Source organism: Phocoena sinus, chromosome 13 (genome assembly GCF_008692025.1).
Source record: "Phocoena sinus isolate mPhoSin1 chromosome 13, mPhoSin1.pri, whole genome shotgun sequence".
In the NCBI taxonomy this organism is placed as follows: Eukaryota; Metazoa; Chordata; class Mammalia; order Artiodactyla; family Phocoenidae; genus Phocoena; species Phocoena sinus.
Genome location: NC_045775.1, coordinates 86,050,425 through 86,068,034, shown reverse-complemented (window position 1 = coordinate 86,068,034; position 17,610 = coordinate 86,050,425). Strand labels below are relative to the sequence as shown.

The window sequence follows — 17,610 nt, the reverse complement described above, 5'->3', positions numbered from 1 at the left end:
CTCTTTTTTTAATTTAATTTAATTTTACGTTAGAGTACATTTGATTTACAATGTTGTGTTAGTTTCAGGTGTACAGCTAAGTGATTCAGTTATTCATATACATGTATCTATTCTTTTTCAGATTCTTTTCCATATAGGTTATTACAGAGTATTGAGTAGAGTTCCCTGTGCTATACTGTAGGTCCTTGCTGGTTATCTATTTTATATATAGTAGTGTGTATATGTTAATCCCAAACTCCTAATTTATCCCTTCCCACCACGTTCCCCTTTGGTAACCATACGTTTGTTATGTGTGTCCGATTTTTTTTTTTTTTTTTCCGGTACGCAGGCTTCTCACTGCTGTGGCCTCTCCCGTTGCAGAGCACAGGCCCCAGATGCACAGGCTCAGCAGCCATGGCTCACGGGCCCAGCCGCTCCGCGGCATACGGGATCTTCCCGGACCGGGGCACGAACCCGTGTCGCCTGCAACGGCAGGCGGACTCTCAACCACTGCACCACCAGGGAAGCCCTCAAGGGGAATTACTGACCAATCATGTTTGTACCTCAATAAATTACATGAATGACACATTTAGTGAATAACCCCTGGGGTGACTGACGTCTGTCTCTCACAGGGAATTCGTCTACAAAGCACAGCTAAGCACAGCTAAGAATGTGGAAGAGACTGCGAGTCGGTTCCCAGTCCTCTGAAGAATCTCCTTGCCTCTTAGAGAGTCACAATAGCTTCCCAAAACCACGAACAAACACAAAACTCAAGGGACTTCCCTGGAAGTCCAGTGGTTAAGACTTTGCCTTCCAATGTAGGGGGTGCGGGTTTGATCCCTGGTCAGGGAGCTAAGATCCCACATGTGGCCAAAAAACCAAACTATAAAAAACAAAAACAAAAAAACAGAAGCAATATTGTAACAAATTCAATAAAGACTTTAAGAATGGTCCACATCAAAAAAATAAAAATAAACAAGAACAAAACTCAATTGCTCTCTTCAGAACTCTGAACATCCTTCTTTCACAGTAATCGGAACATGGACTCTGGAAAAACCCAACACAATCCTGTGGACCGTGACATTACTTGCTTTGGAGCAAAGGGCTATGAGATCCCTGGAGGTCCCTGCCGGGTCTGTGCTCAGCTGACCATCGGGACCCAATGGCTGAGGCCTCTTCCTCACTCTCCTCCCCAGATTCGAAGTCCTCATCTACTGCGTGAAAGAGCGGTTTGGGCCTCAAAACCACCCTTCTGCCCCCGCCCAGTTGTTCTTCTTGGGTCCTATTTCTTTGATAGCCCAAGTGGGCTGGCTTCCCTCCTCTGTGTAAGTTCTTCATCGGGATTATTTCTTGTGTCTGTCGTCCTTCCTGAAGTGACCCCGTTGGAGAGTGTGTGTTGAACATGATGGAGGGGACTTCTGCGTCACTGCCGTCGTGATCTGGGAAAGGATAATTGAAGGAGGAAAGAAGAGGACTTAAGATCAGAGAGTGGAGACTTCATATCCAGGCGAGAGAACTCAGAGGGAAGCAGAGTCCTCCTGCTGTTCCAGCTCCTACACTCACTCACCTTTCTCATCAGCATGGTTTTCCCTTTCCGAGGTTGCTACCCCAAGGTGGGGTGGAGTAGAAGCTATAGACGTGGTGTGAGAAATAAACAGAAATGCACGGAAACCTGTGCATCCGGCTGGTCCCTCCCAGGGAAATGAGGGAGTGTTTCTCACAAAATCAGATCCATTAGCCATAAAGCACAAAAAGGTGCTTTGTGTTGTCAAAGACCAACGCTAAACTGAAGGTTCCAAGGTACTATGATATGAAAAGGGTGGATTTTATCTAGGTTTGTTTGTGGTTTTTTGGTTTGTTTTGGTTTTTTCACTTTTTAACTCTAGGTTTGTTTTTTAATGGGTGGCTACCAGAAATCATTAAATCTGAGTTTCATCCTTTTGACCTTGAAATAGCTAATCTTAGAGAAACAGGGATGGGACAGGACCACAGCAGAGTCACGAGTAGCAAAACAGCCGTGATGCCTTCCTTTCAGAGGACGTGAGGCGTGCACAGGGTGCGTCTGGCCCACGACGGCAACGAGAAGGATGGGAACGTCCACTTACTGAGAACTTACTCTGTGCTGTCACGGTGCTGATCTCGTTACATGTTATGCCATTTAATCCTCACAGCAGCACTCTGAGAGGAGGAAAATTGTGAGCCTCACCTCGCAGGTGGGGAGGCTGAGGTTTTTAAGAGGTTAAGTGACTTTCAGTACCACACAGTGAGGATGGGGCTGCAGTTTGAGCAGAGCCTGTCTGAGAAGCTGGCATCTGCTCCTCCCCAGGCTGTCCCTGTCTCCTTTATAAAAGCTGTGTGTGGGTCAGGAAAGCTCCATCAAGAGTGCAGGGCAGCCATTGGGTACCTATGTCATGTCCCCTCCAGATACCTAAACCACGTCCGGGACGTCGTCTTTCCCTCCTTCACTGTGCACATGCCTTCAAGGGAGGATTTTTCAGAAATCTCATTTCTTCTCATTTCTTCAAGTTCTCACCTTATACATGTATTTTCCCTTTAAATATTCTCCTGAAAACTTAGGTACTTTAAGACATCTATATTTAAATCTAAAATAGGGTTCTTTCTCCCACTCTCTACTTCCTTCTAAAAAACAAAACAAAAACTTCACAGCTAGAACTAATATGTACACAGGTTTATACTTGACAAAATGTGTTTGGAATGTGGGACATCAGAAAAACTTCAAATATCCTGTTCAATTCTATTTTTCCAAAACTGTGGCCAAATTGTCCTGAGAAGGTTGTCTGGAAGTTCAGGAGGGGGTGGGAGGTGGGAGGAGGGGAATCAGCTGCTTTGAATAAAGAAAAAAGTGAGTTAAAATATTTGGCCATTTTTTCAGGACTTCCCTTTAATTTGCGCTTTACGATCTGGTCTGGAACCAGAGTTCCTCTTGATGCTTTGGCGCTTGAAACGCTAAGAAAACAACAGCTGTTCCTTCTTCCCCCAAGAGCCGTTCCTTCCTCTGTCTCCCCTCAGCCCCCCTCCTGGTTTCCAACCATCCTTCTGAGCTAAGGTCCCCCTCAGAGGACAGATTCCAGCTGCATCTCCTGCCCACCTTCTGGTTACTGAAAAGTGGGGTCCTAGAACTAGGGAGAGGCTTGGGCAGGTGACTTGCAAGCTTCCACTCAACTTAAGTCACTAGATCCATCCAAAACGGGAAGAAGGAGTTGCTTGGAAAGTGGAAGGCAGAAGGGGGAAGGGTGGGGGCTCTCCTATCCTCCTCCAGGTTGGCGCCAGGCAGTGCAGTTCGAGGGAGAGATCAATGGAAACCTTTGCAGCAAAATCTGAGCGTCTGTTCCTCTACCTTCCACCTGGCTGACAGCTCTAACCTCTGGACACGGGCACCGGGGGGTGGGTGAAGGAGAGACAGGGAAAGGGTTTCTGCTCAGGGCAGGGCTGAGCCTAACGCACACCTGATACCACAAAGGCTGTTTAGAGACCCAGACCTTGCCCTCCCCGTGGTCTTGTTTTGTTTCGTTTTAACTGTGGTAAAATACATAAAACATAACATTTACCATTTAATGAATTTGAAGTGTACAGTTCTGTGGCATTAGATACATTCACATAGTAGGGCAACCATCACCACACTCCACCCACAGAAGTCGCTCACCTTCCCCAGTGCTCCTGGGTTCTAGGAGGGTTGTCCAGGCAGGACCTCTCTACTTACAACACCAAGGGAGCCCCAAAGGCAAAGGAGCTTGGAGGAATGTGTGGAGCCTGCAATCCAGCAGGGAGCACCCAGACATCTAGAGAAGGGGTGTCCTAACACGGGAGGACAAGGGGAGAGTGAAGAGGGACAGTGCTCTGCACGTCACAGCCTGGTTAGCTGCGGGGGACATCAGGGGGCTGCCTGATGGATGCTACACCTCCCTCTACGTCCTCCCCTAGAGCCCCTCCAGCCATTCCCTGACCTTGTCCTTGTGCGTAAAGGCTTCAGATTTGGAGAGAAGGTGGATGCAAATAATTCTGCCCAGATACCCATGGAGGACTATCTCAGTCTAATCCTGATTATTATTATAATTCTTTAAAACTTAAGAATAACTGATAAAACAAGTCTCACTTTTCCTTCACAGATTTCCAGGTTACCCACTGTTTCTCCTCACCTAATGAAATTTAGAACCAGTTGAGCACATTTGAAAGAAAAAAAAAATTCATTGGGACTAATATTTCATTCCACATCTAGATTAACTCATGTAGAACTGACATTTCTTTCTTTCTTTTTTTTTTTTTTCCGGTACGCGGGCCGCTCACTGGCCTCTCCTGCGGAGCACAGGCTCCGAACGCGCATGCTCAGTGGCCATGGCTCACGGGCGCAGCCGCTCCGCGGCACGTGGGATCCTTCCGGACCGGGGCACGAACCCGTGACCCCTGCATCGGTAGGCGGACTCTCAACCACTGCGCCACCAGGGAAGCCCAGAACTGGCATTTCTAAAGTACCATCTTCTTTTCAAGAACACCCCTATCTACCCAAGTCAAGTCTTCTTCGATACCCCTCACTAGTAATAAAATCAATAATGGCTAATATTTCTTGCCCACTTACTTGGTTGCAGGCACTGTTCTAAGAGTCTTACCTGCACCAAATGGCTTCACTCAGGGCAACACTTTTGTATGTGGGAGGTACCAACATTCTCCTCTTTACAGAGAGGAAATGAAGCATGGAAAAGGAGAGTTTTATGTTGTCTTCATATAAGTCCTATATGTGTTTTCCTAGGATCTTATGATTTTTATTGAAAGCGTGAGTGAGATGCGTTTTAGGGCATCTATTGAAAGGATGCTTTGACCTATTAATCTGGTGAATAATGTAAATGCATTTTCCAAATGTTAAACAACCCCACCTCTGGGATAAGTCCTACTTTGTAAGGTGTAGTATTCTTTTACTATCCCGTTGCATGTTATTTATAACGTGTTTGTACATTAGTGCTCAGCTGAGGCTGCTGTGTGGTTATTTTTTGCTACCGTAGCTTGTGATATTGACATTCATCTCAAGAAGTGACTGTGAGGCTTTCGTGTTCTCTATCACTCAAGCAACATAAATAGCACCAGCTGCTTGTACCAGGAAGAGTTTTAAAAATTAATCTATCATACACCCTATGCTTGGTGTTCTTTTGTTTTGTTTGCTTTTGTTTGTATTATAGTTCTCTTTAACATAAAATAATACTACTTAGAAGAGTGTGACGTAGGAATAGGTGACTAGATCGATGAAACAGAATTAAGTGTCCGAACTCTCTAGTTTAGGGGTAAATGACTAGCACAACAAAAGTGGAAAAGAAGGTGCTGGTGCAGGAGCATGGCCATTTGAAAACAATTTGAAATGTGTCTCTGTCTTAACCTACACAAAGATAAATATCTTTATTATCAAAATAACTATTAGCCATTTGGCTTGAAATTGAAAAAATTAAACTATGAAAGTTCTAGATTTTAAATTACTTGGTGAATCATTTTTCTAATGCTTCTGTGGAAGATTGAGCCGATTTGGTGAATCAGAATGCAAGAATTTGAAGACAAGTATATCTAAAAACTAAATGATAAATGTGAAACTTTAGGAACAATTATTGGCAGCAAATATGAAACAGTGGGTGATATTCGTGTTATACGGTGTTCTTCAAATTCGTTTTAAGGAAAAAAAAGCAGAAAAAATGGGCAACGGCAGAAACAAAAACTTCCTCGAAAGAAATATGGTTGCCTCTAAAAATATGAAAAGATGTTCAACCTCACTGAAAATCAAAAAGACTCAGATGAGAATTAACTGTGTTATATAGATTTTATCCTGTCATATAGTAGACTACTCAAACGTTAACTCAAAATAGCCCAGTGATGCTGAAAACGTTCAGAAATCACCTTTCTCACACTGTTGAGCTGAAGGTAAATTTAAATACACGTAATTTTTTATCTAAAAATTTTGCTTCCAGGAATATATACTAAGGGAGTAGTTGGTTATTTGAGCAAACATCAATCACAAGTAATCCAAAGAAATTATTAGATATCTTTGCTTATATTCATTAAATATTGGAGGCATCTTAAATATTTGTTAATAAGGATTTTGCTAAATAAGCTAGGGGGCTTTCATATAATTGACTATTATTAAGTCATGAAATGATTACTAGGTTCATATCTATTGATACTAAAATATGTCCACAACATATGGTTGAGTGAACTAGACAATTTATAAATATTGAAAAACAATGACTGTATTATGAGTTTATGTATAATACCTTGCTGTGTGTTTGTGATTTTTTTGTTTGTTTGTTTGTATCAGGTCCAGGTAGGGTAGAGATCAGGATGATACAGATAGAATTATAGAAGGATGCTTACCAAAATGTTCTATAGTGATTATCTTGGGTGTTGGAGTTTCGAGTGCTTTAAAATTTTTTTTTATGCTTTTCTCCACTGGCTGACTTTGATTTTATATCAGAAAAAAATAAAGTTTCATTGTAAGGAATAATTATATTCCCTCTTCAAAGATTTAATTCTCAAATCCTATGTGTTTAGTTTATTCAAATTTCCAATGTGATTCCAAGTCTTAAAAATTTAGGAATATTAAACTAGAGAACATGGCATATCATATATATTGTACACCACTTTATGCTAATAGAAAATCATTTTATATACACGTTTAAAAAATAATAGCTTTTATGAGCACAATAGCCAGTTTCAATAACTCTAAGGATTCTATTTAAGTAATAGGTATTGAATGGGAAACATCCAATCAGTAAATTTGGTGAAGTTATTTTAGTAAAATTTAGCCAACTTTGGAGAATTCTGCTAATTTATAAAACACAGGAGAATCCCACCACTTCAAAGAAGTGCCCGTTTTATGTTTCCCTAAGACAGGGGTCAGCAATTGATGACCCCCAGGTGTATCCCTCTGATGCATCTTTTGGTATGGCCCCTGAGCTAAGAATGGTTGTTACACTTTTAAATGGCTGAAAAAAAATTTTTTAAAGAATATTTCCTGTTAAGTAAAAATTATATGAATTTCAAATTTCAGTGTTCATCACTATAGTTCTGAATTCAACAAATAAAACACCTGTGTCCTCTTTTTCTTGTCATATATGTACTTACATAATATTCTTGATTTTGCCTTTTGGCCCACGAGCCTGAAACAGTTTACCATCTGAACCTTTCCAGAAAAGAGAAGCGGCCAGGGATGCAGGTTACCTGTGAACTCAGCTACCCTCACATCTCTGCCTGCTGGCTGAGGAGGGCTATAAGGACAGGAGAGGTAGCGGACATTTTTGGTACCAGCCTGTGGGTAACAAGGAGAAATAAAAAGCAGAGTTAGCCACGCAACTGACAGCTTCACACGACAAAGTGAGAGATGCAGACCCACTCTGGAGCATCGTGTTTGGATCACTGCCTTTCAGTTACTTCAGTTTAAGGAAAACAAAATGTCTCCGCCTTCAGTATGTGTCCTTTCCCTCTCATGATAAAATAGACCATGATAAACCTCTCCAAGTTTCTCCTGCAGCCCCACTGACATTAGGGTAGAGATTAGGGGCTACTTCAGACCCAACCTCCATTCAGAGTCCCAGTAAGATTGCTTGGATATGGCCTCAGATGGAGCAGTTCAGATGTACAGTGGTTGCCATGAAGATAGGGTCCAAGAGACGTGGGGAGAACAAATTCCTCCCTGTATCTCCCTGGGGGAGGAGTAAGCTTCCTAGAGCCAGGGTCCCCATCCACGGACGGTCCCCTGGAATGTCCAGTCCCTGGCCACTGTGGGAGCTAGTCCAGCCTCACAGCCCAGGGAGTGTGTTCCAGTCACTGACCCATCCTGGAGGGCAGTCTGCTGCCACATACCCTGTGGACCGATGCTTTGGGCTCCAAAGGGCCCAGGCCCAGAGAAGGGGGTGTCTGGTGTCCTGTACCCCCTTAGTTTTGTCTTTTTCTGTCAACGAGGTAGTGGTTTTGTTTGTTTGTTTAAATACTGAGGTAGTCACCTGACAAGGCCCTGCTCCGGGCCGGCCCAGCTCAGGTGAGTCAGTGTCTCCACCTTACCGGCTTTCCCCAGGGCAGGCTGTGACCTTTCCTCGCGCTCTCCCTGAAGGTGTTCTGGTGGCGTATCAGAATTTCTTTCGCCTGCTTCTCACTCGTCTGGGGTTTGAGGTTGTATTTGTTGTAGGACAGGGTCTGTAGAAAGAAGGGGATGTCAAACATGTACAGACATCTCAGCACAACTTCCAGCCTCAGGAGACCATGGAAAAACCAAGAACAAAGACTAGTAGAGCAAGCAAGGTGGTGCTCAGGTCCTCTGAGCACTTGCCTCAATTACACAGGCACAAGCTGTGGCCCCGGAGGAAAGGTCTGTGCTCGGGGCTAGCGCATCAGGACCAAGCTGCGGTGGGAGCCTTGCCTCTGGCTCACAGGCTAGTGCCCCCCAGCTGCGCTGTCCCCTGTGACCCTCCCACAGTGATCACCCCCGAGGTACCCACAGACTTCGGTGCCCCCCCAGCCAACACACACTCTCTTTCCCAGGTCACATTTGTTATGCTAGGCCAGCGGTTACTGAGTCTTTAGGGAATTTAAAAACGACTTTGGCAATTTCTAGATGGTTGCTATTTTAAAATGTTGCCAATCAAAGATACGCACAAAAAAATAAGCCCATTAGTATCACCATCATCCGTTCAAAAAGGAAAAAGTCTTTTAACCAAAGTAGTAGGACGGGCATGATCTTCGATACAGAACAGTTTTTCAAATTGAATCAGTTTAGTTTTATGAAAAATGTCTTCCTTATCTTCACAGAGGCCAGTGAAAATTTGTCTTGAACCACAGACCAGCATGGTCCTCAGATGTTTACGAAGTGCTTAACGGGAATCTCTTTCACCCAAACTAGAGGACTACAGATGTCACCTTTTGTGACAAGCCTCAAAACTGTAGACTTCCCACTAGCAACAAAGCAGACAGACAGTTGTCCTGGATTGCACCTTTGGTTTTTCCTTCAAGAGAGCAAGAGGACCATGGCAGAGGAGAGGAGCCATAAGAACTACGTAAAGACAGGATGATAGGGCTTCCCTGGTGGCGCAGTGGTTGAGAGTCCGCCTGCCGATGCAGGGGACGCGGGTTCGTGTCCCGGTCCGGGAAGATCCCACATGCCGCGGAGCGGCTGGGCCCGTGAGCCATGGCCACTGAGCCTGCGCGTCCGGAGCCTGTGCTCTGCAACGGGAGAGGCCACAACAGTGAGAGGCCCGCGTACCGCAAAAAAAAAAAAGACAGGATGATAACCAACCAAGACCTACTGTGTAGCACAGGGAACTCTGCTCAATACTCTGTAATAACCTAAGTGGGAAGAGAATTTGAGAAAGAACAGATATTGTATATGTATAACTGAATCACTTTGCTGTACACCTTTGTCAATCAACAACACTGTTAATCAACTATACTCCAATATAAAATAAAAATTTTTTTTAAATAAGAAAAATAAAGGAGGCTTTAAGGAAAAAAAACGTGGCTAATCCGAATTGTAATGTGCTGTAAGAATAAGCTATACACTGATTTTGAAGACATTAATTTAAAAGAAAAGAGTATAAAATATCTCATTGGTAATTTTTAAAACTTATGATGTGTTGAAATAATATTTTTGATATAGTGGTTTAAATAAAATATATAATAAAAAAATTTTTTAAAGGTTAGGATGAGAAAGGAAAGACAGAAAGGGTAGGACTGGTGAGTCTCATTCTCCCAAGTAATAAAAGAGGAAGCAAAAGCCATCTCAGGGGTGGAGTCCCCCTCTGTTTACTATGTACGTTCTCCCCGTGGGAGTTTTTATCACCTACTGGCTCTACGTGATCAACAAGGAAGGGAGATCCTGCACAGCTTAGAAGGGAGAAACCTGGAGGTCAGTCTGAGTAGGCACTGATAAAAGAAGAAGAAAGGTGATTATTTAGGAACCTGATAAAAAAGAGAGAATGGACGGTTAGCCTCATTTTTGGGTGGCCTGGAGTTCCAGAATCTCTCTCTCTATTTCTGGACTTTCCCTAAACTCAACCTCCACCACCACGGGGCAAGTCTGAGTACCAGGCACCCTCTGGACTCCAGCCCTCACTAAGCTGGCCAGCATTCTTCAAACCAGGAAGCTCTTAACTACTTACCTAAGGTGGAATGCAATAGTCTTGCTGAAACAGTTTCACCTGGAATGATTTGAAAGCTGCTGAATGTACTCGAAGCGTGCTATGAGTGTTGCTGACCTGGGTTCCTCCAGCAGGTGCAGGGCCTTTTTGCTGACACATTCCCCTTCATCACTGACCTTCTCGGAACAGCAGCCAGAAAACATTCCCTTGCCCTGGATCATGTAATTCTGAAGTCATGGAAAGAGCTGTGGGTGGGTAGTTGGCAGACCTGGGTTCTTAACGCAGATTCGTTTTGAGATCTTAAACAAGTCAGAAAAACAACTCCTCTGACCTCAGCATCTTCTACTTGAGAAGATGAGTTTTGACCAGATGAGTTTTTGGAGTCCCATGACCTGGTCACCAAAACCGAGGCCCTCACAGTTAACTCACTTATAACCCTAGTCAACAATTGGGATGTTCCATTGAATCCTCAAACTTAAAGAACTCCTAATTAGAGGACACAAATGAAAATACTGTTTGATTAAATCAAAGTTTCAGGAGGATTCACTTACTGTCCCTGAAATGTTCTTGCTGTGAACTTTGGGCCAGGTCCCAAGTGCTAGTATAGCCTCCATACCCTTTTCCAAAATTGAAAAATACTATGCCTGGCATGTCTCCTTTTTGTGGATGTGTGTGTGTGTGTGTGTGTGTGTATATATATATATTTTTTGGCCTAGCGGCATGTGGGACCTTAGTTCCGGACCAGGGATCGAACCCATGACCCCTGCAGTGGAAGCTTGGAATCTTAACCACTGGACCATCAGGGAAGTCCCTGAAATGTCTCCTTTTTTATCTTAGGCTTTCAGCAATGTGGTTTCGCTATTCTAATCTAAACCATCTCAGTTTTCTAAGCTCTATTACAGTCAACCACGCTGAGACAACTCCACCATCACAGGCATCCTGGGGCCATCTTTCTTCCGTGGTGGATGAGCGTCACTGCTTTTCTGTCTCTGGAGGGGGAGGGAGCCCTGCTGGTTCTGGAAAACTCTGGGGCTGCAGGGCTAGGGCAGCCTGACCCCTAGGGCCTGCAACTGGATTTGCATTTCTCTTTATACCATGGGTGCCAATTTTGCTGCAGAAACATAACAATTAACTTTCTGTTCTCCAAACTAAGCAGAGAGAAATTGTTCATCAAGAAGACTGCTTTGGAGAGAATAACATGAACAAGAACTGATTCCTGGAGGACTGGATCCCAGGACAGGAAACAGGGACACGTCTTATACACACCCTCTGTCGAACTTGGTACATGTTGTGTGTCAGAATGTCCCTCATGGACTCCACATCTTCAGGGGAGAGTCTTTTGGTTTCTTGTATCCTCTGGGCCCTGGAAACATCATTGGAGGGAAGCCAAGCATTATTCTTCCATCTTGGCAAGGGGACCACAAAAGCATGAATTTACTTTCAGGAGTTCTAATTGATAAACATAAAGGTTATGTTTTTAACATAACTTTTCCTGTTGTTTTAGTAAATTCATATGAAATGTCAGCGTGTGTGTCTTGACTTACATTTTGAACATGTGGCTTCTTTGCCTATAGCTTGTATATGGGAATTTCTCTAACCCATTTTTAAAAAGGAGTTTAAAGTCATGACAAACCAGTTACTTTTTCCCTCCGTATCTATTAGGAACAGACACGTTTGTAAAAAACAATAAAAATCAATGATTAGGAAATACATTTTTGGAAAGGATACCACAAAGGGCAAACCAAATGTTTCACTGTTAGATTCAACAGAAATAAGATTATTCCTTCAAGGTTCACGGACAACACCATGTAGTAACCACATTTTGAATAGCAGTAATCTATGCGGTACTAAATTTTTACGAGTACCTTTATAAGTACATTTATCTTGGAATTGTCCCTTTAGGGACTTTATCTCTGGTTAAAGAATAATGGTAAGAAACTAAAATCATATCTTACGAGGAGAATTAGACCATTGCCACCATGAAAATCAGGCCAGCTCAGAGACACTGGATCCTCTGAGATTCTAGAAGCGGTTGACTTCTTTCAGCCTTCTTCACCATAAGCACCCCTCCCTCCCCGCCCCCCCCAAAAATAAGGGCTCAAAAGCCAAGTCACGGCCAGGTTAGCAGTCAATGAACATTTGTCCTCCGAGGATTTCAGTCATGACATCGCTATGTGCAGAATTCTCATGTGACACACATCTTTGATTTCAATCACTTCGGTCTAGTGGTGGTAATTTCTAAAAACTTATTGTATGAATAATATACGCTCCCTGTAGAACATAGGAACAACAAAAAAAGGAGAACTAAAGAAAATTAAACCCATCTTTCAGTACCATTACCTCCCTTGACATATTGGTATAAACCCTTACAGAGCTGTGATGCTTTTTCTTTTCTGGCTGCAGCTTTTTGAAAAGCACACGTGTGCTGATGTGCTGTTACCTGCTTGCACAGGTCTTAGGATAACTGACCACAGAGACAAGAAGTTATTGGTTTCAAGACAGGCCACTTTTTAAGTCCCTTTCCCCAAACATTAGTAGCGATATCGTCATAAATAGCAAAGGATATTTTTGTAAGTAATGCACAATGGGTAAAAGATTTTTAAGGGCTTGGATACTGGATATCACAGGACGCCAGCATTTACTTAGCAATGCGATTTGTCGACTGACTAATGCCCTTCCTACAAAATCACTGAAACCAGTTTCCATATCGCGGAGCTGCAAACGTCAACACCATTGATATTCAGTTACCACCCTCGGTGATTTAAACATTATTATCAGGGCATTTCAACCTAACTGTTTAAATGTCCTCCAAATAAAATTTATTCTGATTTAGATACACCCACGCACTCCCACAATCTGAACACATTCCTTTATTATGGTGGAAGGAATCTATTGCTAAACAGAAACAACAGCTAATCAAATAGTTCCACGTTGTGTGTTCATAATAAAATGACCAAATAGGAAAAAACTATGGGTAAAGGAAATGGTAAAGTTAAACCTGAGATAGGAAACCTAACTTGGCATTCTCCCCAGTTTATAATGAACCACTCTGGGAAGGACCAGACTCAGTTCAAGCCCATTTAGCCTGCTGGCTGGATGTGCAGTACAGGGTTCCCCGCAGCATTGCCTCGTATTTATTCACACTGAGAAGCTGCAGCTATAGAATCAGAAAGATGAATGATTGATTCGGGCAATCACTGATGTATGGACTTTCCTACCTGCTACTTTGTTAGCAAAATCACTCCTGAAATGATATCATGAGTACAGGAAAGATACAATCCTCAGAAAAACTGAATGCTAGTAATCTCCAGGGCAAAAAAGTAAAATTATAAAGTGCAAGTCTCGTCACTGGAACAAGATATAAAAGAAGCCTCTATTACCTTAAATAAAAGACCACTGGTAATTTCATGGTCATTGAAATCAAACTGGGGAAATCTGAATCTAAATGTATTTGAATAAAAAGCTCACATTTTCCTTAACTTTTAAAAAAAAATCAGATGCTATAATGCTGTAAAAAGAGGTTTCAGTTCTAAACACAGCAATAGATGTGAAATCTAGTAGATGTTATCTTCATGCCATAAGACGAAGTCCCAAAAGATCAACTATTTATTTCCTGATTTATTTGGAAGAATCCATCCTCTTTTAGTAGCTTTATACATGAAATCCAGGGAAATGTATGTTGACTGAAGGATGTGCCCACTAAGTAAACAATGGTACTAACAGCTCTTCTGTGTATGTGGTTGCCTTGTGTCTTCTTAGAAAGGTCACCAAGGTGACCAACACTGAGAACGAGTGAAGAATGCAGAGCTGTGGGCCCGGCTCCCTACAAGGCAACGTTCCATCATGGAAGTGAACGTGGCATCAGAATCTTCGTACTAGTGTCTTTGGTGTCAGAATGCATGACTGTGAACTTATACCTGTCATTATGTGATCAATTTAAAAGTTCTTCAACTGCAATAAATTAATTTGTGCTTTTTAATAAATGACATTGTAACTATTTGGGAATTTCTAAAGACAATATCTTGAAGTCGCACAGCTTAGTGTGTTATGCCTATACATTTACTATAAATATTTTTTATCTTTCACTTTCTTCTTTTTTAACATCTTTATTATAAATATTTTAATATCTCTTCTCTTTAATAGTAACCAAATATTTTTTAATCGGCTTGAGCCTCTACCCACTGATGTTTCTAAGAACTTCCTACTCATGGGTAAAGCAAGGTGCCTCAGAGTTAGAATAATAATCCAAGTCCATAGTCTATTTATTCCATAGGGTTGTTTTGAGAGTCAAATAAAATAATGTATGTAAAAGTCAAGGAATTCCCTAGAATCAGCAGTGTCTGCCGTGTGCCACAGACAGCTTCTAGGGGTAGTGTTCTCCTGAAGGTCACAGAGTTTGGAAATCTAAACCTCTTGTAGAACAATTGCTTAAACTTCTAAAGAAAAAAAATATATGTGCGTTTTGTTGTTATCCTTTCATACGGAGTCACAAAAAGTGAGCTGAGTACACACTTCTTTTTCCTATTATTGTATGAAGGTTTGTTTTTTAAGAAATTACTGCTTTGATCTTAGGAGAGGAATTCCTTTTTGCTTGACGTCCTACAGATTTCTGATGAGATCAAATGAATGCAACTTAAATACTAAACTTGTAGTAAATATCGGTTTAAAAAATCTCCTCTCCCACCTCGGTTAACTAACCGGTTTGGGCTATAGGGGGAAAAAATGTCTCCAACCTAGAAGGCTCTCTTACCAATCTTGAGTCAATGTCTGAAAAATAATTGACTCAACACAAGGGCATCCTCTAAATGAAACCGGCTTAAAAATTGCCTTGAGGTTAGGAACTGGGAAACCTGCTTATGACCAGTGCAACGTAATGTACAGAGATTCGAAATATATTTTAGCACATGAGAGACTGATTCTCATTTGAGATAAGTGCCCCTACATTCCTAGACCAAGTGCTTACATCACTAGTGAGCAGAAGGTTGAGGAAGTTCCTCAGGGTCTAAACTGCCTGCATCCGTCCGGGTCCAGCCCTCCTGCTGAGCGTTGAGTTAATTCTCTTCCATCCTTCAGTGAGCAGGTCAAATGCCTGGGGACCAGATGAGGTTCCCTCTCACCCTCTCACAGCTCCCTGGGCTTTATGATCGTATGTTTGTGTGCCCTGTTTTATTACTATCGAGACTCTGCTCCAGGGGTGCGCTCCCTGAGGGCAGGGACCGTCTGCTTCCACAGGCCGTGGCACATAACAGGTGCCCTAGTACTCCCCTTCGCTAAGGGGATGCCCCAAAGTTCAGGAATCAAGTGAAGTAGGATTTGAAGGCAATGTTGTAGAAAATAAAAGAATGCAAAATTATCCATGATGAGTGATATATCAACATTTTAAATAAAGACGAGATCAGTATCCCCGATTATTTCTTCTGCCTCAGGCTCTCATATGGCTCGGCACGGTGTTGCCAATAAACATTTGTTAGCACATTCCCATTTTAGGACCAGAAATTTCCTTAAAGCCATGTAGTGGGCAGCACGCCAACCAACCAACCAACCACGAAAACAGGCTCGCTGAGAAATACGGCAGAAAACTTTCTGTTTATACAAAGGTGCCCTCAGGGACGCTCCTGGAAATGTTCCCCACGTAAAAAAGGTGACGGTGTTTCTGATTCATTGGCAAGCAAGGGATGAGAAGTAACACTCAGGTGTTAATGACAATTTCATTGCTATCTATTCTTAGCTCGTCTCTCAACTTGCTTTTCAAAGGTGAGGATGTGGGGAGATAATTGAAACTCATTATCTTCTGAGGATGTCAGGATGGAGGGGCTGGTGTTCCTTAGGCTAAATACACGTTCTGACTAATTTCCCCAATTCGTAAACCATTTCTTGGGAGAAAACTGGGCATCTTTAGGGAGGGGGTGAATTCATTCTTATGACATTCAAGGAGTTCTCGGTAAATGTCAGAGACTTAAAGCAGCTTTAAAAAATGTCTAACCAGCTCTTGGGACAACTGGTTTCCAGATGCTCCAACTGGAGCACCAGGCTTCACAGGGCATCATCCTGTAATGATGGGGTATGTATCAGTCTTACCCCACCCTCTGTTCCACTGGTAGCCAGTTCCCTCCTTGCTCCTGTTCACAGCTGGTCTCACACAGACGCGGCATTCTCCCAACTGCACACAGATCTTTGCCTGAGACACAATTACAAACACGGCCTTCTCTTTTAAGTACCTCACCAATCGCCGCACCTCTTGCTCCTATACCACTCATGCCCAAATCCAAGTTAGCATCCTAGGATGCCGACCTGGTCTCTCCTCATGGAAGACAGGAAGAGAGATGGCTTGTGGGACAAAGACAACAGCAAGATTAGCAGAAGCAAATGAGCATGGGTTAGAGGGTAGACATGTCTGAACAGGAGGACTTGTAACATATGCTAAAGATCTTCTATAAATTCATTTGCCTCGCCCTCCCAAAGAAAGATGTCAAAAAACTCTCATCTTTTTGCTAGAAAGTAATTTTCAGAAACTAGGTGAAACGGATCGAGCATGGACCAAGCTATAAGATGCCAAGACTTAGATCTTATTTCTTCCATTTTTCCTTTGTCATATCTCTGCCTCTTCACTCCTAATAGTACCTTTAAATGGAACAATGAGTTAGTGCCCCTTGTAATTCTGACATTGAAAGTCTAGATCGAGGGCAGATGTCACTTACTGATGGGGCATGGAAAAGGCTGTAGAACTTAGTAGCCCGGTCTCTGCCATCTCAATAGCTTGTTTCATTTCCAGCTTCTTGTACAAAGAAACGATGCTCGATTTTGGCAGGTTCTCTCGGATTAGGATTTTCCGTAAATACTTATGATCAAACTTCTTAAACCTAAAAACGGAAACCAACAGGTTGGAAAACTTCAATCTCTGTATGTGTTCTGTAAGTATATACTTTTTCTAGAAACAAACTACACTTAACTTTATTCTGAAAAACACCACGACAGTGCCTGGAACACATGTGACTTTGAACACATTTTTAAAAAAAATAATCATAGCATTTATACATTTTTTTAAATAAAGAAAGAATGGCCTAGGGACCTGAATACATTGAAAATCAACCAAACAAAAGGAAGGGACAAGCTGTAATCAGGGTTGCTCATCTTTAAAATGAGACTAGGGGCTTCCCTGGTGGTCCAGTGGTAAAGAATCCGCCTTCCAATGCAGGAGACATGGGTCTGATCCCTGGTCAGGGAACTAACTTCCCACGTGCCGCGGGTCAACTAAGCCCGCGGGCCACAACTACCGAGCCTGTGTGCCGCAAACTACAGAGCCAAGGCGCTCTGGAACCCACACGCCACAACTAGAGAGAGAAAATCCACATGCTACAACTAGAGAGAAGCCCGCACGCCACAACTAGAGAGAGAAAACCTGCACACCACAACTAGAGAGAAGCCCGTGCTGCAGCGAAAGATCCCGCGTGCTGCAACTAAGACCCGATGCAGCCAAAAGTAAATAAATAAATAAGTTTAAAATAAATAA

General features: G+C 42.6%; 1 protein-coding gene across 1 annotated transcript in view; it reads right to left on the bottom strand.

Annotated features, from left to right (window-relative positions):
- Positions 1-938: 938 nt before the first annotated feature.
- The window catches only part of SLC9A4 (solute carrier family 9 member A4), a 57,622-nt gene continuing 40,950 nt past the window's right edge, over positions 939-17,610 (bottom strand). Inside the window, exons 8-12 of the mRNA XM_032652277.1 lie at positions 16,799-16,960; positions 11,367-11,463; positions 8,032-8,163; positions 7,192-7,279; positions 939-1,418 (exon numbers count right to left, since the gene is read on the bottom strand). Of these exons, the coding sequence (XP_032508168.1) occupies positions 1,063-1,418; positions 7,192-7,279; positions 8,032-8,163; positions 11,367-11,463; positions 16,799-16,960 (835 nt within the window). The 3' untranslated portion in view covers positions 939-1,062. The remainder of the gene's footprint in view (positions 1,419-7,191; positions 7,280-8,031; positions 8,164-11,366; positions 11,464-16,798; positions 16,961-17,610) is intronic.